This window comes from Parambassis ranga, chromosome 19 (assembly GCF_900634625.1).
Source record: "Parambassis ranga chromosome 19, fParRan2.1, whole genome shotgun sequence".
NCBI classification, from domain to species: Eukaryota; Metazoa; Chordata; class Actinopteri; family Ambassidae; genus Parambassis; species Parambassis ranga.
The window spans coordinates 4267350-4291015 of NC_041039.1; the positions used below are offsets into that span (position 1 = coordinate 4267350).

At 40.7% G+C, this 23666-nt stretch overlaps 3 protein-coding genes across 4 annotated transcripts; all 3 read right to left on the reverse strand.

The window, feature by feature from the left end:
- Positions 1-226: 226 nt before the first annotated feature.
- On the reverse strand, positions 227-5753 carry tap2t (transporter associated with antigen processing, subunit type t, teleost specific). 2 transcript variants are annotated; one of them, XM_028432089.1, is made up of 13 exons: positions 5737-5753; positions 5506-5626; positions 4634-5176; positions 4428-4542; positions 4211-4341; positions 3310-3515; positions 2958-3155; positions 2609-2737; positions 2342-2530; positions 2089-2262; positions 1843-2002; positions 661-797; positions 227-549 (listed from the first exon to the last, which is right to left on the reverse strand). In XM_028432089.1, the coding sequence occupies exons 3-13, from the start codon at positions 5130-5132 to the stop codon at positions 364-366; spliced, it is 2124 nt and encodes a 707-aa protein (XP_028287890.1). In that variant the 5' UTR covers positions 5133-5176; positions 5506-5626; positions 5737-5753; the 3' UTR covers positions 227-363. The 2 variants fall into 2 exon arrangements, with proteins under 2 accessions (XP_028287890.1, XP_028287889.1); XM_028432088.1 differs by lacking the exon at positions 5737-5753 and having other exon boundaries at positions 5506-5730.
- Positions 5754-6091: 338 nt separating this feature from the next.
- Positions 6092-14045, reverse strand: slc16a5a (solute carrier family 16 member 5a). The gene is made up of 5 exons (XM_028431821.1): positions 13840-14045; positions 11625-12085; positions 9479-9622; positions 8415-9254; positions 6092-7735 (listed from the first exon to the last, which is right to left on the reverse strand). The coding sequence occupies exons 2-5, from the start codon at positions 11989-11991 to the stop codon at positions 7461-7463; spliced, it is 1626 nt and encodes a 541-aa protein (XP_028287622.1). The 5' UTR covers positions 11992-12085; positions 13840-14045; the 3' UTR covers positions 6092-7460.
- A 2260-nt stretch (positions 14046-16305) lies between these two features.
- kctd2 (potassium channel tetramerization domain containing 2) lies at positions 16306-23153 on the reverse strand. The gene is made up of 6 exons (XM_028431416.1): positions 22483-23153; positions 21997-22105; positions 21815-21906; positions 21612-21707; positions 20424-20549; positions 16306-20266 (listed from the first exon to the last, which is right to left on the reverse strand). Exons 1-6 carry the CDS (start codon positions 22837-22839, stop codon positions 20237-20239), a joined length of 810 nt encoding a protein of 269 aa, XP_028287217.1. The 5' UTR covers positions 22840-23153; the 3' UTR covers positions 16306-20236.
- Positions 23154-23666: the final 513 nt, after the last annotated feature.

Consider the following 23666-nt stretch of genomic DNA (forward strand, 5'->3'; position numbering starts at 1 on the left):
TTTCCTGTTTTTTTCCTAAATCAACAGTTGAATAAATTTAAATAGTAAAATTTAAAACATTTCCCTTCCTTATTATTATTATATATTTTTTTGTTGTTGTTTTGCTTCTGTGTTTAGACCTATACCTTTTTTCTTCTTGAAATGTGTTATTTCTGTAATCTTACATAAAAAAATAATGATCAATAAATGCAGCATGAAAAAGAGAAACAATGTTTTTTTTAATAAGTGGAGTTTATCATTAAAAACACAGAAGTTATTTTTTTTGCATCAGTTAAATGACATCAAGCTGTCAATGTATTTTACATCACAAGGTGAGAACAGGAATATTTCGACCACATGATTCTCACTACTTTCCCCACTGCACTAAAAGAACAGTTCCTCCTTTAAACGATAGTAGCGTCCTCTTTTCACCATGAGCTCTTGGTGCGTCCCTTCCTCAACAACCTTTCCATCCTCTAAAAAGATGATGTGATCTGCCCTCTCCACAGTATTCAGCTGATGTGCCACAACCAGCACAGTCTGGCCTGGAGCCAGAATCCCCTGCAGCACCTGTGAAGTAAGATGTGTGAGCTGGTGTATAGCTAGCAGAGCAGGGCCATGATAGAAAACAGTACGGTAGATATTCCAGTTTTAAGGTGTAAACCCTGCAGCTTTACTTACAGAATTCTGTGTCTGAACATCCAGTTTGCTGGTAGCCTCATCCAGTATGATAACCTGTGGCTGGCGAACCATAGCTCTGACAATAGCAATGCACTGCTTCTGTCCCTCTGAAAGATTTCTTCCACCCTCTCCAATATCTGAAAAAAAACAACAAAACTGGCTTTATTGGCTGCATATCAGAAACAGCTTGAGTACAGTACTAAGTTATAAACCTTCCTCTCAACACATCTCCTATAAAAAGCTTTTAACTTGTTTATAACATATTCCGTGGCTGTAAAACAAACCATCAGTCCTCCACCACCGTGCTTGACAGTGTTTATGAGGTGTTTCCGCTGAAATGCTTCACCAGACATAGTGGTGAGCATTAAGACCAAACAACTCCACTTTGGTCTCATGTGTCCATTGGAAATTGTTCCACTAGTGTTTTGCTTAAAAGACACCTGAATGTCTGTTTTATAGAGGTCTGTACACCTGCTGATGATCAATTCATCAAGGACTGATCATCAGCAGCACCTGCTGCAGCTCACACAATTAAATCCTAAAGAAGCAGAGGCTGTGTCCAAAATCACTTCCTAATCACTATATATGGCCCTATATAGTGCCCTCACTATTTTGTGGTGCTGTCCTAATACTTAAAAAAATTATAGACCCCATTTAGGGCCCTCAATGTATCCCACAATGCATCATGAAAAGTAGTGTCCGATGGTCACTACAATTAGCAATATGTACCGTCATGCATTGCGCAGACTGGCAAAAAGCATGGGATTTATTAAGCTATAACAACACAAATTATAATTGCTAACAACGTAGTTTGTTTAGCCGGCAGAGATCGGCTCGTTTAATTTGAGTAGGGAGTGGGTGAGTGATTTCGGATACAACCAATAAGAGGGAATGCAGTATTGCATATAGGATTTTTTTAGGCTTCAGTTTTGATAAATAATGGAACAATAGAAAAAAAAGTTTTATGTTATCGTTTGTTTGAGGTTGCAGCTGCTTAATACTACGACCCACTATGATCAGATAGTCATATAATGACTTCACCTAGACTAAAAAGAATTTAAAGACTCTGTAGAGCAGCCTTTACTCTGTGTCATCCTGACTCCCTGTTGTTTCCTGTCATTCACCACTGGTATCTACCAATCAAATACTAACAAAAATGACTTTGTCAAATGTGTGAGTCACCTGTGTCATATCCGTCCTTCATTTCAGAAACAAGGTCATCTACGCTGGCCTTCTTTACTGCTTCCTCCACCTTTTCAAGAGTGCAGTTGGTCAGGCCATATGTGATGTTGTATCTCAGAGTACCAGAAAACAGCACAGGATTCTGGGAAACGAGGGCTACCTAAAAATGTGTAAATGAACACATCAGTATTATTATAATATTTTATGTGTTGAAGTGATTCAAAGCTCATTCCACTGGGCTGCTACCTTTTGCTGGAGGTATTTTTGTTTGTAATGGTGCAGCGGCTCTCCATCCAGCAGGATCTGCCCTTCATCTGGGTCATACAGCCTTTTGAGGAGGCTGACACAGGAAGTCTTTCCACCGCCAGATGGACCCACCAGTGCTGTCATCTTCCCCGCCTGCAGTTTCAATGAAACTGACTGGAGAGGACATGTTGATGGATTAATGTTTATCCATTTTGAATGCACAGTAGAATACAAAGTACCAGCTTTCAGTTACTTTCAGCGCTGGTTTATCAGGAGCTGAGTGATAGCTGAAGGTAACATTCTGGAAAACGATTCCTCCCTCCAGCTTCTCAGGAGCTAACTCGCCCTCCTTCTTGCATTTTGGTGTCCTGTCGAGATAGCTGAACACTTTAGAGATGACCCCAACTGTGGACACTGTCTCTCCGTAGCAATACAAGATCTCCTGTGATAAAAATAAACCTTAATCAGCAACAGCCATTATGTATCACTTACTACTAAAATAAGCTGTGCCTCAGCTCACCCTTAGACTGTTTGACATGGGCTTCTGGTACAAAAAGAAGGACACAAGGCTGCCGATGCTGAGCCGACCGGACAAGATAAGACTGCGTGCCTGTATCAGCATGAGTATCTTTATCGCCAGAGTCACCAGCTGAATGGAACAAATGTATTTAGTTACACTTTGCGGATTTGGTACTCTGTATCTTTTTGCCCCCTCTCTCCCAGCCAGCTCCCACAGCCTGCATGTGTTTACCAGCACTGGTGAAAAAAACTCTCCTAGCTGCTGACCACACACACAGAACACACAGAACTTCTGTATTATTGCACTGCCAGCTGTTGAGGATATCAATGCAGAGCTACTTCCACCTTACCCTCCGTACTAAGAGGAAGACTGCACTGTAGACTGCTTTACGTCTGTTGATGGCGCCCAAGTGGTCCAGAGCTTTATTATACCTCCTCAGTTCATCTTTCTCTGCCTTGAAGCTGCGCACTGTTCGAATCCCACCGATTGTCTGTGATGCCAGGTCTTTGTTCTGAGCGTGGCAATCCTGAATCTCATCCTTAAACTCCTGTTTGACAAAGAAAACATCAAGAAACGTCAACATGACGGATTGCCTCCAATGTGTTCCACTTGCAAGTACAATAAACTTTACTAAGCCATATGATTTATTTTGTGATGATTTTTTTTCCATCGAAGTCCAGGGCGAGTCTCATCACACCTACCCTGGACATGGTGCTGTATTTGTTCTGCAGTATGGCCAAGAGTGGCATCTCTATGCAAGTGAGCACAGTGAGCTCCCAGGAAAGACTTAGCATCACCATGAGCATGAGGCTGGTTTTCACTGAGCTGCGAACAACTGCGTTAGCATTCAATGCAACAGTGCGGCCCATCCTGTCCACATCAGAGTGCAGACGTGAGGAAAGACGACCTTGTAGATGAAACAGAGGAAAGACAGATATAAACAAAAATGAATTATTTAAATAACAATATTACATATTTGTGCGTGGTAAACGTAAGTGAACATATAGGATTAGTTAGAATTAGAATTAGTTTTTTTCGAAGGCCAAATTAGGGTCCATCTGTTCAGAGGTGTTTTCAATCAATGGAAGAAGTCAGTGAGTGTCCTGTTTCTATCACAGTCTGATCTTCACAACATGTGTTTGTAGTGTATAATAAGTGTATAATGACATAATTAAAGGACATTTGTGAAGACCTCATACAAACAGTTGTTGCTGCTCATCAGGCTGGAAAAGGTTACACAAGCATCTCTAAAGAGTTTGGACTCCACAAATCCACAGACAGACAGACAGACTGTGTACAAATGGAGGGAATTCAAGTCCACCGATCTATCACCAAAGATCACCCAGGCTGCAAGGTTACAAGGGAACACAGGGTAACCTCAACCAGAAATGTAATATTGGGTCATTTTTCTAAAGAATTATATAACTGGAATCTAATATTTCTCACATCAGAACAATCTGGATGGTTTTAAATAACTAATAATATAATATAACTAATTATTTTTTTTTATAATTAATTAACTAGGGTTCAAAAAACCGTTTGAACTTTGGTTAAACTCTGCCACAAAAAACTGAACAGATATGTCAGATCTACTCCCCTCACCTGGGTTATTCTCCTCGAAGAAGTGCACTTCCTGCTGCAGGAGGCTGTGAAACAGCAGATGCTTCAGTCTTTTGTTCAGTCGGGCCAGAGTGCACATAAAGAGACCTCCTCTCAAACCAGAAAACAGCGCACTGCAAAGATGGAGGGAAAAACACAAATCAATGAAAGAAATCAATGAAAGAAATCAATGAAGACAGGTACTGTTTGGCTTAATCACCTTCCAAGTGAGAAGAGTACCAGTTCTCCAATCGCATAACCCAAGCTGGACTGAACCGCTTGACCACGCAGCATGTCAATTACATTCCCCTGATACAATGGGATAAAGGTATCACCTGTTATGAAAGACACAGATAAACTAAACAAGGTCATTTTCTGCATTGTATATGCTTGTTTTATTTATGTTAGTCGCTATTTCACACTCACAGATGACACCTAAGATGAGGAAACCAAAAGCTGCAACCAGGTAAAGACTATCTGGTCTGAAGTACTTCAGCATCCTTATGAGCAGCCGCCTGGCATCTGGCATACTGTCATTCTTTTTTGTCTTTCCACAGAGGCCTTTTTCCCAAACCACACAGGCCAGCAATGAAGCCATCGGACCCAGGACTAGCCTGGTGAGGTCAGGAGACGGTCCTGTGTATGGCTCTGAGGGAGGAGCCATAAGGAACCGTCCACTTTCAAACACAGGGGAAAGGAGGCAGAGGAGAAGCACCAACCTGAGGAGCTCAGGCTGGGGCTTTCCATCAGTCAGAACGAAGGTGAAAACATGCAGGGAAACTAGCTTCACTGCCCCAAAGGCCCACACACCTGCCAGGCCTCCCCAGCTGGAGCACTGCAGCAGCAGCAGCCCAGCCCACGGAGCTGAACACAGGACCACATCAAAAAGAAGGATAAATAATCCACATATTGTCACTTCACTCATTTTCTTCTGGTGGACGGGCGGACTGCAGGAACCCGAGACTCATCCTGGAACAACAAATGTGATAGCTGCTAAGCAAAAACACACAAGTAGTTTACATCAACATGAATTTGCGATGCGGTGGAGTAGACGTAGCAGTTCAACTGAGTTTGATTAAATACATTTGCTTGTTAATACTGTTCAGCTAGGAAACGTGAGCCTTCCACTCACATATCTGTCATTAAAAAAACACTACAGCTGTGAGCAAATGCGCGTGGCTAAGCTAATGCCAAGCTAATAATAATACATCCGTCACACCTCCACTGCTTATTTACATTTACCTATACTTGTGACACACATATCTGTCAAGTTATTGGGACAAATGTGGACATCTTACCGTGTTTCTCCTCCTCAGTCCATCGCTAGCTAACACGCTGTGGGTTGTTTCATTGCGTTGCAGTTTCACTTTCAGTGTGTCGCATAGTTTCAGGTTCCAGCTGTGCGTTTTCTTTACGTTTCTAAAACACAAAATTAAAGACAGATGTCCAGTTGACAAATGTCAAACTCAGTTTTGTTGTTGCTCTCTCTGTAACATTAAACTATGTTTGTGTGTCACTTTTGAAGGTACCTGAAGAACAAACTTCCTCCGGAAGTAGTCTTTCCAAAATAAAGGCACGAAATATACATTTGTCCAGTAATATTTTCCAAATCAACTAGTAACACTAAAAATAAAACAATATATAGCCTGTTTATTTTATTTGTTCCAACGTTTGGTGGCATTTTTTACAATAAAAAATAAAATATTTATAAATAATTTCTTTATTATATAAATACTTTATAATATACGTAAAATATTGATTTTATTAAAAAATTGATATTGAAAATTGTTATGATTTAAATCATTTGTTTTATTTTTCACTTGGGAGATATATAAGAATAGGGATACAAAATACAAAAATTAAAAAAATCACAGGAGACACAGCCCTCTTGATATTTAAACATTTATTTTCCCCCTGATCATAATGTATAAATAAAGAATTTATAATAAAGATATAATTTGGCCCGAAGCAAGAGACTCTTAGTTACTAATAAACCTGCCCATGGCAAAGAGGTCTCTGGTACACCTTTGTTTACAGCTTATACCTGAAAAGTGTTTTTAATTTATCAGTCAGTTGTGACATAAAATATCTTTGTTCCAACCTGTGATCATCTCACCGTCTGATTGGATCAGATGTTTGGTGATAAGTGAACTGCTGACTTCTCAGTGCCTTTGTAAAATACTTCAAAATCTGTAAGGAGCTGATGTAACTACGTGTTCCTGAAATTATCCTGGTGGTTGTAGGTCACCTTTGATAAATAAGATTAGCTTTGTAGAAAGGCACTTTTCCATTAGCATGCTAAAATGATTAATTTACTGCTATTACAGTACATATTAATATACAGAAAACAATAAATGACAAACAGACTTTTTATATCTGCCTTCAGTGACCTAAAGCATCAACATACAGTATGTGTAAAATGCTCAGCTTGTTTGAAAGGATATGTTTAACATGTTGAAGAATAAGAATACTATGCTATTCTACACCTTGTTCAGAAAGGCCTACATTACCGGTTATTTATCTGTACGCGTTCAAAGGGTAAGGCTTGTGGTACATTATTTGTACCAGGTTGATGACACATAATTGGGTTTTTGGAGATTTGTTTACAACTACAACAACAAAAATAGGAATCTATAATTAGATCTGCATGTTATTGAGCTGATAATGGCTTTATAAAGAAAATGTACATTCAAACACTGTTTGAAAAACAATGCCTTATCTTTTAGCTCATTAGAAAACACTTAATGCTCCTTTTGTTTCACTCCCACTGATATTTCTGCTCAGTTTGCTTAGTATCTTCTGCTGTATTTATAAGTGTCCCTCTCCATGTAAGCTCATGACACATAAAATAAAAAGAAAAAAACATTTCTAAACTATTTCAGCAAATGATTATGTGTGATTCCCTCAACAAATTGATCATGTATTCTGAATATCTTGGCTTGACCGAGTGATAAGATTGTGTGATCACACAGATAAATCAGCAGCATTTTTACAATAAACAGTACAATCACATCATAAGTGCACATGTGTTGATTTTGGTAGGTAAATCTTGACAAACAGTGCAGGCTAGTATTTGCTGTGACATTTATGACGGCCCGTGGCAGATGGAGGGAGGTGTGCTGTCAGTGTGACCCCGGAGAAGAAAAGTAAACTTTGCAACATCTGGCACACCATGACACATTAGGAACTGTTTGCAAAACTGCCTGGCCCAGAGTGTGATGTCTGTTAAAGGTGACACACAGTGTGAGCAGGTTCAGACGCTGGTGATGTACTCTGCCCCGTTAGCAGAGGCTTTGTCTCTGTCTCCCTCTGTGGGCACGCTGCTATACTGACACCCGGGAACGATGTCCACAGCAGCAGGCCTCGAGGGGTCGGGCTGAGGGGCGGGTTGACCGTGCTTTAATGCCTCTCTCTCTTTTTTATCCAGCCAGCAGAAGGACACCATGAGAAACACTGCAGATGAGGCAACAACGGCACTGCAGGCAAAAAAAACCCGGAAATACTGTCCTGTTCTGTCAACCAAGATTCCTAAAAAAAGTAAAAACATTACCGTGTCAGCAGGTCACACATTTTTTAGTAGATTGTCTTTTAAATCTTTTGATGTAAAAACATAATAAAAATCATCCGTTCATAGTGGCTCTTAGTCACTGTGCAAATATGTATTCATCAAAAAATGGAGCCAAAATGATAAAATCATGATATCAAAAGCTGAAACTGAGAAGTTGTTGTGAACTGGTGAGCAGCTGATTACCTCATCATTTTTATGGTTTTGTTTACCATCAAAACAGGTCAGATGCATGAGTAAAACAGAAGTGCTGTAGTCAGCTAGAGGCTAGTCATACAAACACAGCAATACTGTCATTTGAGACAGAGGCAGCCTCTGCCCTTTCAACACGCTCTGCAGCCATATTAAGTTCACAATGAAGCGTGTACATTTTGTTTTTGTTCCCTGTGCACTGAGCGATTGACAGAGCGAGCACTGTTATTTACCAGAACGGCCTGCAGCAGCTTTTTTTCTGCTTTTCATGTGGCACACAAGTGGAAACATGCACTAGGGGACACATATATATATATGTGTCCACACATATATATATATGTGTCCCCTAGTGCACACACACATATATATATATATATATATATATATATATATATATGTCCCCTAGTGCATGTTTCTAGATAGATAGATGTGTGATCATGTGTGTATTACCTGCTAGTGGAGGCCCAATGAGCAATGTGATGCTCTCCATGATAGCAAGGAGGCCCAGAGCAGAGGGGAAGCGACTCATCTCCACTATGTCCATAAGGACAGTAAACATCAGGGATCCCACCACGCTCATAGACAGCCCGTAGATCGCCACGTAGCTCAGCAGCACGGGAAAGGTGGGTCCGATGCAGCAGATACTGTTACTGAGGCCGTTGACCAGCAGAGCTGAGGCGAACACATATATGTGTCGCCCTTTGAACCAGGGCATGTTGAAGATGATGCCAATTGGAGGTCGCACCACGATGTTGACGATCCCCAGGATGGAGAGCAGGAGCGCCGCCTGGTTCTGCTCCATGTTGTTGGCTGTGGCGTAGGGAACCAGGTACACCAAAGGCACGACAAACCCGAGCATCATCCAGGTGATGCCGATGGAAAACACACAGTAACGTGAGTTGTTGCAGAACTGATCAAAGGCCATGTATTTGCTCAGCGAAGCCGAGACACAGCTCCACACTGTCCTCATCCTCCCTTTTTTGTTCTTCTCGTTCTCCTCGTTGGGAGGAAGGGGTCCGCAATTCATCAGCGGCTGGCCTCGATTTCTGGCGGGTTGGATGGGTCTCATCACAGCTCCACACACGCAGCAGTTGAGAAGAACAGCCCCTAGGACCAGGAAGCTTCCCCTCCAGCCGAGCTCTGTGTGGAGATAGTTTCCTAGGAAAGGCAGAATGCACAGTCCCAGAGCTGTGCCCGTAGACGACATGGCGTTGGCGAACGCACGGCGACGCACAAAGTAGTGACCCAGGATTGTCACAGCTGGTTGGAAGCTAAAGCAGAAACCAAGTCCTGCAATGATGCAAAAAATTGTCATAAACTGAAATTAATTTGTGGGTACAATACGTGTATTAACTAATTTTGAGAGGAACTTTTGAGGAGAAACTGATGCAAAAAGATACTTTCAGAGTGGTCCGCATGTCTTTCCCAGCTGGCCCCTGGGTCTGGGCAGGTAGTAAACAGTGCGTAACCATCAGGTACAGCTGCTATCATAAATCTGCTGAGTGTTTGCTGACCTGTTATGACCCCGGCGGTGATGTAAAGCTCTGCGATGGAGCGGGTAAATGAACTTGCTGCCATTCCGAGCCCACTCAAGACTCCACCCAACATGACTGTTGCCCGGCAGCCAAATCTCTCCACCAGCACACTGCAGAAGGGACCTGTGGATAAAGCTCTTAAGTTTAATGCATACCAGAGAAAAAGCGGCCAAAGGATTACACGGCGAGAGCGGTTTCTTAATCCGGCTGCGCGTTTCACATTACTCATGTGGCTGAATAACCTTTCTAAGAGCTGAAGGTATGCTCTATTACTTAACTCCTCGGTATCTGTGTGTGTATCTGACACAGTGGAGCTTGTTGACCCATAAAACTCAGATCAGTTCAGGGAGATTAAAAATATATCGTGTTTCCAGTGCAGAACAAATGTTCCCATTTAAAATGTCATCAATCATCTCTGCCGGAAGAGGGAAGTTTCACATTGTTTGTGTGAAAGTCTGAGCACTAGATGCTAAAAGGTCACACTGAGAGAGAGAGAGAGGTGTTAAATTTATCACTGTCTGACTTTTCTGTTTGGCAACACAGCTGCAAGATATTGATGGTATAACAGAGACAACTCTGTTTGAAAGGTTCAAAGTCACATTAAATATTGATCTACTTACACTATTTTTTATGCAACTGTACAGTCTTCATTCCAGCAGAGAGGTGAGACAAAGACAAACCTGTCACATGTGTTTCAAGCTCAGGTTCAACATCCTTCATAGTCTCTAAAATCCATGAGAACTGTGACTGCCAAACACTCTGTCCATCCAGGTATCCCTAAGGTGAAGCTCATTAAAACATGCCTGTTATTTAAAGCGACAACACCCACTGTACATATTTAGGGGTCTATAACCACACTGTTCATACATCTAATCCATTTTCCTAAGTAAATGTTAAACATGGAGAAGAGGTGGAAAGGAAAAGAGGAACATTATCAAGGCATTCTTATAAAGCATCAACCTTCCCCTGTTTTTAAAAATTGAATCACTGATTGTGTTATTTGCACTTATCTAGATATCTCTTTCAAAGAACCTGTTTCTAATCTCTCTACACTGGAAAAGGTGTGATTTATAGCATTCCAATTAGCTAATGTGAAAGTAGGCTACTACATTCCATTTTTCACTGATTTTAGAATAAAACTCAGCATTCTGCTACACAGATACAAATAGTTATTGAGTTGTAGGCATTCCCAATGCCCATAAATTCACACAATGCTTTATGTAGTTTACATAAAGCTCATAATAGAAGTTGAAATCACTAACTTTGTGCAGCTGACTGAAGGACAACAAGGAATAACATGGTACACCTGACCTGCACTTTTGCACATGTCTTATATGTCATTCATGTCATAATGTGTGTGTCTGGAGTACTCAGACAAAGAGTGTCACCCCGTTTGCACATAATGTTTCCATTTTTTAAATATGATTCTATTTTTATCCTAAATATGTTACTTTGAGTTCCTTGTCTGCCTTGTTACAAGCATATGACTGAACGGATTACCCTGTGTCAATACCAAGCGGCAACCCCCCAGGGAGAGGAGACATGAATTCAGCATGGAAGCAATAAAAGTTGCAGTTCACCCTGTAGCCTCTAGGCGCTTGGTCCAAAAAAAAATGAGTCAATTCTCATAAACTCAAATATTAAAAAATGCCCAACTTTACAGCAGAAATAAACATGTTTACGTGCTGGTACAAAAAAATATTCTGGTCTATATTGATATGTTTCCTTTTAGTGACAACTGCACAGAGGTTAATTTTCACCTCTTCGCCTGTAGTTTAGGTAGACTGTGACATTGCCATTATTGCAACATGCTACCAACATATCAATGGTCGATACTGTGCATATACAGTATAAACCTGTGTTGAATGTATACAATCAAGTTATAACTTTTATAATCTTGCATCATCTTCTTTTAATTAACACAGCAAGATATTAAAGAGCACCTTAACATCCTTGGTGTTGGGTTTCACAGCTCCAAATGTTGTCATTACTTTAAGCATAAATATCTAATGCACTGTTATATAATCTAAATGAATTTCCTTGGTTGAGTGGATGCAGAATGAGATATAATGTGTACACACAATGTTACAGATTAACTAGAAGATAACAGTATTTCCTGCTTTACCTCCTGCATGAAGCACTGACGTCATGATGGAGGGCACCCACGAGGTTTCGCTGTTGGAAGCGTGAAACTCATTTTGCAAGTCGGTGTAGAAAATTCCCACACAAGAGGGAAAAGCCAGGGTCAGAGCCAGGACCAGGATGGTGGCAACCAGCACCACCCATCCCCAACCGCCATCTGGAGCGCTGACCCCTGCTCCTGTTACAGCCACGGACTCTCCCCGGTCACCTCCCTGACCCCTCTCCTCAAATTCACAGTCCTCCTGAACTTTATCGTGCTCCGTACCGTTGGCCTGCTCCAAAAATGTCTTAGAGGCCTCCGAGCGGAGGCAGTGATCACTCGTCCCCCTGATTCCATTTCTCTGAGTCATTTTCTGCTTGGCAGGTCAGGGAAGGCTCTTGTGTTAGCTCTGCAGGGTGTGTAATTCTGTCTGCTGTCCATGTCACTGCAACCTTCAAGGAGACCTATGACAGCAAAAGGCAACATTTGATCATGTTGTAGTACATGTTGTAGCCAGTTTAGAGCTACTTTTAGCTTCAGGATGTTTGGTGAGTTCGGCCCTTGGTTTCTCTCTCTGGTCTGACCCTACATGAATCGCTATTTAGTCAGCAGACCAGGCCATGAAGGGGACTATCTGAAGAAAATTAGTCCACATCCAGGATTTTACCCACATTCAGGTTGTGATTGGGTTTTAGAGACAAACACAGATGCGCTGACTAGCATGGGACTAACATGACGTTGTGAAAACCCCTCCGAATGAATAGTCCTCTGTTCAAATTTCCCTGCAGAATTTCACAAAAAGACACGTAATACTGTTTCCTACTGAGCAGAGCAACACCTTCAGAGATTATATTCCTGAAAATAGAACTCACAGGGTCAAACATGCTGCTTTGTTTGTTATTTCAGAGCATGGAATCCACCATGCAAAGACGCTATGTGAAATTCAACATTGGGCTAAACAGTTATTTTCTGGCAGAGACTGCAGTAACTGACACATTCTCATGTATTCAGCAGCCAATAGCTGGTTAGATTTAGGGCTGCAATGATTAGTCGAGTACTCGAGTAATATTCAAGGGTAAAATGCATCAACAACTAATTTAGTTAGTGACAACGTCGCATGGCATGCAAATGTAACACATTTGCGGCACAGATAGTTTCGATGGCTGGTGGCGTAGCGGGATGATTGGTGCAGGAGGCCCTGGGTTCAAAACCCGGATGAGCCGTTTGTAGGTCGGTGTGGAGAAAGTGTTTAGATTTGGTGGTAATGGGTTTCAGGTCGATATTGGGATGGGTGAGCGGACACACACACACACTTACAAAGCACAAGGGTATCTAGGGGTTTCTAGGGCTCTAGGCATGGAGATGGCTGCAGATGAAGCAATGACAAATTAGTGTTTCAAAGTAGGTGCCCACTTTATATAATAGTCATTAGTTGCTGCCATACTTATGCGAAAATTACAACATTTACGTGTGATCCAAATACTCGAATAATCCCAAAAATAAACGGCAACTATTCGATTATCAAAATAGTTTTGTCGCAGCCCTAGTTAGATTTGCAATAGTAATTTCCATTGATCATGATCATGATCATGATCATTTCTATCATGTCATTTTTGACACATTATGTGAACCACTTTGTAGTCAAGCATTAATATCCCCTTTTTGTAGGAGGAAATAATGGCCTCACATATCCCAGCATGCACCTCAGGACATCCTGCTCTCCCTGCACACCACTAAATTGTTTTCTACAGGTGAGGGAGAGTCTGTGTGGAGCATTTCATTTGTCTCTGGATAAATGAAGGTGATGCTGAGTGGGCTGTGCTCTCCCGTGGGACAGCCCACATGAGGGATGTCAACACTGTGCAGCGGTTATAAATGAATTATTGCAGACTTGACATTTTTTTAGTCTTGATAGTAGCTACTTTATCCACATTTCAGTAAGCTTTTATTTTTATTTTATCTTTTTTACATTCACCCATGTGGCAGCTTGATACGTCGTGCAGTATTTAAACACGGATATAGAAACACAACATGTAGATCTACACGATAACATCTGATTTGACATATTAATATATTTTGTTGCCATCACTGTAAACACATCCTGACAAGTGAAAATTCTTCACATTCAATTGAAATCGCTACTTCCGTATCGAAGAGGAATCGATTGAAGCATAAGCCGCGGATCTGTGTGGATGTAAACAAAAGCTTCTTTACTCGCCTGTTTTCGCTGTGGCAGAGTGTTCGTCGGCACCATAAGGCGCGGTCGGTCGCTCCTCTATGACTGCCGGATCAGGAGCAGCGGTCCGGGGGTTTGCTCGTCACAGAGCTTCACGGTGGGCGGAGACTGGAGGGTGGGATGGATGAAGGAAGGATGCGGGGCTGCGCAGGGCCCAGGGCGCTGTGTGCAGCCCGAGGAACTGAACACTGAAGCCGCAATGGTATCAAGGGGGAGGGAGGGTCCTCTAACACTGGATCAGCGTCAGTACAGATTGGCTGCATTTACGTTTCATATTTAAATATTTAAACAAATCATATTCTCTATTTGAATTAACAAAGAGACATATGATGAACCAAAGGTAAATGTACACATTAAATTATTTTAATTAGTTTAATTGCGTACTTGTGCAATTAAAATGTTCAACTACCAGACTGTTCAGCCCATTTAGGACCTTTTTAAGGTGCTTGTACCCCCCCCCCCCCCCCTTTTTTTTTTACCTATTTTTCATTTTTAACTATTACCCTTTCTCTAAAATGTTCAGCCAATTGAAATGTGAATTTTCTCCTAACTCCTCCAACTTTTAACTATACTCATACTGTAAGCTACCAAAACCATGAAGATAAGATAAGATAAGATAAGATAAGATAAGATAAGATAAGATAAGATAAGATAAGATAAGCTATCATTCTGTTCAGCCATTCGACTATTTCAACTTTGTGTTTAACTCTTTTTAAACTACTACTATTTGAATGATTCAACCATTTCTAAAGTGATTTTTCACATCAAAGTGAATGAAGGATCCCTTTAAACCCACTTAACTTGGAAAGTGGTTCAACAATCAGGTCATTTTTGGGCTGCCTAAGATTTTAACATTAGTGTGTATTGTGACTCAGAGTGAGTGATGTCATTGTAAGAGTGAGAGGAGGGGAAAAATAACTGGTGTCTTTGTGTCTAACCTGCTCTCACGCCTGCAGCTTTCACCCAAGGGGGATACTTTTTTTTTACCATTTTAAAGGGAAATTCATTGGCTTTCAAACAATGTGACATTATGAGCATTTTTCCTTAGGCGCCATGCCATATTCATGCCAGTGGCACCAGCTCTGCATAAAAGCTTCCAGTCAAGAAGTTGCGCTTGAACTCTAAATCTCCATTATGACTGATTGAGAGGGAGATAGGAGCTGCAGTTAGGGAAAGCTGGTTTGTTTACACACAAACATGTGTTACCACAATCACACACAAAAAAATGCTTATTTATCAGACATTAATCATTATCTGTCATATTCATCACTACTCAGCTGTTTGATACTGTTCCACATTAAAACCCTACAGTCCCTTTTAATCTCCAGGGATTATTACAGCCTCAGACAGTGAATGCAGTGCAAGGTCAGACTGGAGGCCTGTGCTGTCTACACATTGTGTCTTCTTCTCCTTTAGGCTCTTATCTTTAAGGGTCTCCACTGTTTCCACTGAACTTCCACTGCTTCCTCTTCTCTCACACGTCATGTTGTCGCTTAGCACATCCATATATCTCCTCTTTGGCCACCATTCTTCTACCAATATAACCACCGTCCCTCCTCTGCACATGTCCAAACTATCTCAATCTGGCCTCTCCATCTTTGTCCTCAAAACACACATCCACAGATCCAATAACTAGTCAATGAGCCACAGTCTTAAAACACAGACACATTTTTATGATTACAAACCAGACTGGGTTTTGTTAAAATTTGTTACAGGTAAAGAAACAACATCAGTAGACAAAATTAAAAAAAAATATATATAAAATAAATTAAAGTGAAAACAATCAGACGAAATGTTTTGTCAGCTTCCAAACATTTCTCCACAGTCTCCATTTGACAATACTTCACATTTGACATCAATACTGTTGTTAAATAAACACAAAGTAAGTCAGTGACATTTTCAAATACATCTAAAATGAGTATGCATGTCCACAAACGCATGCAAGTGTTTACAGATTAACTGGCAAAATGATTGTGATTTTTTTATTTATTTATTTATTTTTTAAAAAAAGCTTTTTCTTTCTCTCTTTTTATGTTGTGTTGACCTGTAGGTCGCTTAAATAAATGCTTTTTGAATGAATGTTGGGGTTAAAATGGTCTATAAGCCAATGACCAGTTGAGTTCAAAGCTAGCTGTTCTTTATCCACTTTTCAAGGTAATCTGATATGACGAGTACAAAAAACAACAAAAAAACATGTGTGAAGAGAATTTGTCTAATTGCAGACCTGACTGTTCCATATAAGTAATCTACACCTACAAAACACAGAGCCATGCCGTCCCTCTGCCCCCCCAACCATGCATCACATATACTTTGCACTAACACAGAGGTCAGACAAAATCCAGTACACAACATCATAATCTCTAGAACAACGCATGCTCTCATGTTTTCACGTGCCCGAACAACAGATATATTTTTTTTTGCAGATTTGTTAACATTGCACATTATTTGTAGACTAACTAGTGCAGATGAAAATAGCAAATAATTTCAAAATTGTTTTTGTCCAAAAAGAAGTTGTTTTAGTCAGATATTAAAGATAATCACACTGCAAAGGTCAGCTAGGTCAGTGGTTCCCAACTTTTTTTCACGCTTGTGGTTCATTTAAATAAAAACATTAATCCCCTATCAATTTTGCATATGTAATCAAATTAAGCAAACGCCCCCATCCTATTTAAATAATTTATTTACATCTCATCAAGAACTCTGGTAATTCACAAAACACCAGAAGAGTCACCAGAAAGTGAGAAGCATTCATGATTACCACTGCTATTAGCTACATGCTAACACTAGCCAGCAAACCCATTATTGTAATCAGATTATGAGATATCAGATTATTAATATGAACCAGGGTTGCTAAATTTGAGCATCAGTTTATAAACATACTGACCTCTAAAACACTTTAGTTTGAATAATTAGACAATCCACTAAGATGGTCAGCAGGAGTATGATAAGCATGCTAATGTTTAAATTTCAGCACAAGCTAAAGCAATGTGTGATGGAAACATTAGCCACACTGCTAAAAGTATAGCCATGGAAACTGCTCTATGTACTTTTGGCACATTGGTTTTGGTTTTGAGCTAACATGCTAACTGGCACAAAGATAACATGACAGCAAGGTGTCACATGTTGATTACCATAGTTTAGCTTATAGCTTATTAGCACAAATAAGAATTGAATTAATCACAAGTACACAAGGGTAATATAATAAACTAAAACAATTAATCAAATGGCAAAATCAAATTTAAAAACTTACTGTTAACCTTCTTACTAAGTTGAGAACCACTGAGCTATGCATTCAAGATCAAACTAGGTTCACAAAGGTACATTAAGTGCTTTAAAAGTTGATTACAAACATCTAAAAATGGGATTATTAAAGGTGGCTTTAGCATGCAACTCAAGAAAAAAAAACAAAGCTGCCTGATGGCGAGTTTATAGTCAAATTTAGCTTTAAATATCAAGTGCACTGCTGGAGGTTTACTAAGATACAAGCAGAACAAGGAACCTGCTTCGACTGGTCTTCCTACTATCATTTGGTAGTGCTTGTAAACACAACAATGTAGAAGTGTTTACAGCAGATATGGACACAATTTTGTATCTCCAGGATTGTGAATCAACAAAGCAATGGCACACAGAAAGCAGCAGTTTGTAAGTATACATAACAAGAGACATGAAAATAAAGTGAGTGGTAATTGTATAGTTTGGCTTGCCTCTTACTGGAACACTAACAACAACAAAAAAAAAAACAAGGACCGTAGGATACATTAAACCTCATGCAGGTGCGTTTTTTTTTAAAAGATGAGAGGCACCTGATGATAAGAGGGGAGTACAACTGTGCACAACACAGGTCAAAGGCACAACACTGGACACGGACAAAGGAAAACAACACCCAAGGTGCTTTGCGAGAACCCAGAGGGCGACAAGGGAGCAAAAAAGAAGTGTTCCTCCATGAGACATTTGGACTTTTCATCCGCTCATGACTCCGATTACAACAAAACTGCACAATACACCCTCGAGAGGGGGAAAAAACCCAACAAAGAAGAAGTCACATCAAAGTTAGAGCTCTAAGGTGTGACTGAACAGGGAGTAAAGGTACTATTTTTTCTCATTTAAACATACTTTTTGTTCACGCTTGACTTAACGGCATCTAATATGTTTTTTGTTTGTTTGTACAAAAGATGGGTTATCAAAGTGAGAAAGACTTTAGGAAGTGATTTAAATGGACATGAAGTGTTTCAAATCTCCATCTGATATGTGTGGCTCAAACGTTTACAGTAAGTTGCTGATATGGCAAAGCTGCTTTCACACCTGTAACAACATCACATAGTGTTCTTACTAAAGTGAAATGTTAAGCTGATCAAAAAGAAATGGTCACTGTTAATGAAATCATTGTTAATGTATCAAGGGTTAGGGTTAGGGTACAAGCAGATAAGTGCATTGGTTTTCTCTGATATATAAATAAATTGTTATTCTTGGGACACTTTGTTGGAGATGCATTTGAACGATGTTCCATCTCTTAAACACACTGTGACTGATTATTTTTTAAAACATAATCAACATTTATAAAAATGAGTAAATGTGCAAAAAAAGGTGTTCACACCCTATGAATAAGCAAATATAATATGGACATGTTTTGTGAACCCACTTTCTGGACTGATCCAAGTCCAAATGTGCTAAATTAACATCACTAGAAACTGCACTAAAATTAGGCTTTTTAGATGCTTAGCATTAGAAGCCTATTTCAAATCAGAGATGCATGCAGCTAGCTATATGTTGTTAAGACGTGGCAAAAACAGCAGGGTCACACAGCAACTTAGCATGGAGTGTAAATATACTTCAGCCACATTAGTACAGAAATGAAACCTCACAATGTCTGATATAAAGGCTTTTGCTCTGAAGCTCAGGAAAGTGACGACACTACTTCCTATCTGGCAGGTATGTGTAACTGTGTCTGTGATAGTGCAGGCTCAGGTCTCTCAGGGCGTTTTAGCGTGAAGCGGTTTACAGTTCAGCTTGCGCTGCGGCTGCTACAGGTGCTGCAGAATGGAAAACAACAAAGTCATCAGAAGTTAAGGAGTGGCAACAACAGGCAGCTGCAAAGTGAGTGTTATATTGGCATGAGAGTACAGCACAAGGCCAGGGAGAGGAGGGTGCTTCGGGATTTTGAGGCAGCATACAGTCCGTCCCCACGCCACGCCCACCACGCCAGGCGATGACAGTAGTTTTCCTTATCCCTAATTACAATTGTAAGATATGCACTAGATCAAAGAAGGATATTTAAGAGATTTTTTGTTGAAGGATCACCACAGAAAACGTGCAGTTGTGATATTTCAGTTATGGACAGAAAGCAGAGGCACTGCATACACAAACCCGCACCCGTGTTAACAGGTGGGAGAACTGGGTACAAAAACTGATATTTTCTCCATCATTTAAATAGACTCACCCATCAGAATATGTAAATATATGACAACTATAATACAGAAATCAATAATTACACCGTTTGCATTCAATTTTTCATATAGTTTCATCATATAGCCTATATAGATTTATATAGATTCCTCACATGCCTTGAGAAAATGGTACACAAGTCTGTTTTTTTGAATCCTTTGCGTTTGAAATTCTCGCAGATTGAATCGAGCCCAAATCAGGAAATAGGAGGAGCAGGATTTTGTGGTTTGTCTTCACTTGTGTAATTGGTTTCTAAAGACTTAGAGTGGAGGAGATGTTGCACCAGGCTGGCTGACACAGAGGGATTGGATCCCGCACCACGCCACCTGCAACTGCTCCAGCTCGCCCTCCACCTGCTGCCTCAGTTTGCTGATGTCAACGCTCGCTCCATGAACAGATTCAGGTACAGAGAGAGAGAGAGAGAGAGAGAGAGAGAGAGAGAGAGAGAGGCTCAGTCAGTGGAGTTGTTTTCATTCCTTTGTGTCCTTTAAGTGTCCTGAGGAGATGTTTGATAAATCGACAGAGCCAAACGCGTGAGATTGAGAGGATGTATCCAGGGCTGACAACAGCAGCAAAGATCAGGATGGATATGATGATTTACATCCATCCACTGACAATGAGAGGCTACAATCAGCACCATAGCCTGCACCTCCACCACCACCGGTGCTGACAACAAAAGCTGAAAACCACGTACTTGTCATCTCTTTTAAAGTGGCGGAGAAGAAATTAGAAGACAAGCCAGGATGGTGCTGCAGCACTGGAGGAAAGGGGGGAGGGGCACTGGGGGAGCCCCCCGCTGTGGAAAGGCACGCCAGAGAAGAAGGGAAGGGGGACTGATGACGATGATGGTGGTGGGGGTGGAGGAGGAGGGGGGTTGATGAAAACTGGAGAACATGTTCATGTTGGTGTTGACAAAGTTGTTTAGCTCAGGATCTCCTCACATCCGCGAGCCTCGCTCTTGAAGGATCTGTGTGAGCATAAGAAATAAAACAAGTGAGCAGAAGGCCGATGACTGGCTGCAGGTAAAGCATAACTAAGAGATTATTCAGTTTCTTTGTTCAAAACCACCAGACTCCAAAATACAGTTGTTACTGGGGTCTATCAAGGATGAAACATTCACTCACCTTGGCCTTCTCGGTGGGCTCGATGACAATGCCGTTGGTGGAGTTGTTGAGTTCCCGGGAAACTACACAAAGAAATTCTGCCTGGTCCTCGTTGCCATAGTTATACGAGGAGCCGATACTTATAAGCTGAGGATGAAGACAGCAGTAGAAGTAACAAAAGTGACTCCAAACAACACAGTGAACATCTGCAGCCTCTTCTGTGCACTTGATCGGGAATATTATATGTATATCTATGTATCTCCACACTCGAAACAATGACTGACATACACTGCTGCTCAAAAGTTTGTAAACGCTGTAGAATTTTCTACATGTTTGCATTAATACATGCATGTGAAGGGATAAATAAGTCCATATAAAGTGATGGTGAAAAGGGCACAACGCCACCATCTACTGGTGTAGCATGGGAATCACACAACTGCACGGTCTGGGACAATTATTGAATTTCCCGAGTGTTTCATATGGTTACATTTAATATTTCACTGTGTAAGATTTTCATTGTGTTTCATGTCAGCTGGGTTGAGCATTTGCTGTGATTTTTGCCACTATAGCATTGTGCGGAGACTGTGTTAGTGAAGCTAATCTTGCTTAAATGTTACTCACATGTTAGTGGTCTGACATGCACACCATGGTTGTTCAGTGTTCTCCTGATGGTGGATTCATCAACATTAACATTAGCCAATGAGAGAGAGGCCTTTAGCTGCTTACAGGTTACCCTGTGTTCCTTTGTAACCTTACAGCCTGTTACATGACTGGTTTTTGGAGTGATCTTTGGTGGTAGATTGGTGGACTTGAATTTCCTCCATTTGTACACTGTCTGTCTGTCTGTCTGTGGATTTGTGGAGTCCAAACTCTTTAGAGATGCTTGTGTAACCTTTTCCAGCCTGATGAGCAGCAACAACTATTTGTATGAGGTCCTCAGAAATGTCCTTTGATTATGTCATTATACACTTCTACAAAGACATGTTGTGAAGATCAGACTGTGATAGATCACTGTTGTTTCAGTGAAACAGGACACTCACTGACATCTTTCATTAATTGAAAACACCTCTGAACAGATGGATTCTAATTTAGCTTTTAAGTAAACTGACACCTTTATATTTAAACCCCCATTTTTGGTAATAAAATCTCCTGATGAACATTTTAGATAAAATAAAAAGTGCCTGCAGGAATAAAGAAGCATTTCTGCACCTGCTCAAACTTCCAACCGTCTGACATGGTTGAGACCATCTGTGTGAGTTCCTCCTCTTGGCACTGTAGTACTCGGTACACATGCTTCACAGGGCCCTTCCCAGGGAAACAGCAGACACACACAAGTAGTTACTAAAACAACTCAAACAACATGCATATTTTGTTTTAACAATGAAAAGTTTGAAATGTTTGACTTTACGCACCTGAGAAGTCCGGTTTTCATTGTCTCGTATCCTCTCTTTCACCAGCCTCACCAAAGACGCAATATTGTAGAACTCTGCTTCTTCTAGAACACCTGAAACGCACAACGTGTACACGGTTACACGTTAATGTTTGACGATCACTGACAGACACTGCCCTGCATTGTGTTTGTTAAGTCCTTTACCTTCCTCAGCTAGATTTTTATCCATGATCAGTTTTCCATGTCGGAGGTAATTCAGGATGGGGCCGAAGTATGTGGGGTCCCTGTCGATCAGGTAGGCTCCTGTCTCATCCTGCAAGAACACGACACTTCACTGTCAAGCCAATTTGCAGAAACAGGAAAATAGTAATAATGTCAGACCAGAAATTGACAGACACACGAATGACAGCAATGCTTTATAGATGTACCGGTAAATGTGTCAATCCTGCAAGGAGGTATATTACATTTATCTTATAAATAAAGATTTTATAGTTAAAGAAAAATTGGATTTACTTCATCTGCATGCTACAGCTTATCAGGATACTGGAGTGTTACTATACTACTATTTTTTCATAGTTTATGTTTATTTATGACACCTTTTCAGTGTGTTTAGCAGCTTATCTTCATGGTTTGTGTGCTTTTATTTGGATAGTTTAGTTGTATTTTGGATTTTTGAATGAGCCGACTCACTTTGTCCGAGTCCAGGTCCGGGTCTTCTTGACACAGTCGGAAAAGGAAAGATTTTGGGTCTCTGCATAAGGTCTGTTTGGTCGTGATGAAGTAGGTCCCACCGACATTCAACCGAACCCAACGAGAGCCAGGCTTATCCGTCGGTTCGGAGGGGGAGCTCGGATTACTCTTACCAGGAAATCCGAACACCGACCTGCCGCCGCTACCGCTCGACACCCCACCAGGACTGAGCTGGCTGCTCCGAGGCGGGACCATGAGAGTGGGCGAAGCCAGGCGCACCGAGCCACGAACATCACGGTGCTCGGGCTGTTCTATGGTGCCAGTGCCGCTCGGTTCCACAACATGCAATTCAGCCATGTTTTTTTTCCTCGTTTAAAAAAACACACAGCTGCACAATTAGCTAACGACACACTGCGGGGAGACAATTTCTCTCAGCCGACTTGTAAACAGCGAATATTTTTCTCCGACGGGTTGGCTGGCATCAGGGCGTTGCTACTCACACTCGACCGCCTCCACCTCCAGGACCAAAGATTAACACACTAATATGACTATAAGAGGCTGCACGATGTTTGCAGCATCGCGTTTAATCGTTTCTCCAGAGGATAAATTGGTCATTCTTGTCTATTCAAACGTTAATCAGTGAAGGGCAATTCTTCCGGGTTGTAACGTGATTACTGTTTACTTCCGTTATGTCATTGTTTTCAAAATAAAAGCAAATTAAATTAGTTTATTCCGGCCGGCCAAGTGTGCGTTTAATGAATTTGATTCCGTAATTAATTCCGTTTTACTGTATATAGTTTTGGACAGTTATAGTGCTGTAGAGTGTATATATGTGTTATGTTATGTTGGGTTATATATGTTATGAGTAAATCTGTTTTCTTTCTTTCTTTAAAGCTTTTTCTATTATTACTATGGAAAACAGTTATCCTTATCCACAAAGGAAACAAGAAGAAATGTGTTTTTTAGTGAATACCACAATGAAAGCAATATAAAATTTCCAACATTATCCGATATTTTGAATAAACAATAAACTATACAGTGTGTATGTGTTTATTTTTGTAGGAAATTACTTTCTTCTAATGCGTTTTCCGAGAAAAATTTTAATTTTAAAATGTTCTATGTTGAAGTCTCTCTAGTTTCAGAGGTGACCTGTTGGGGGCACTGTACTGCCTACGTTACAGTAG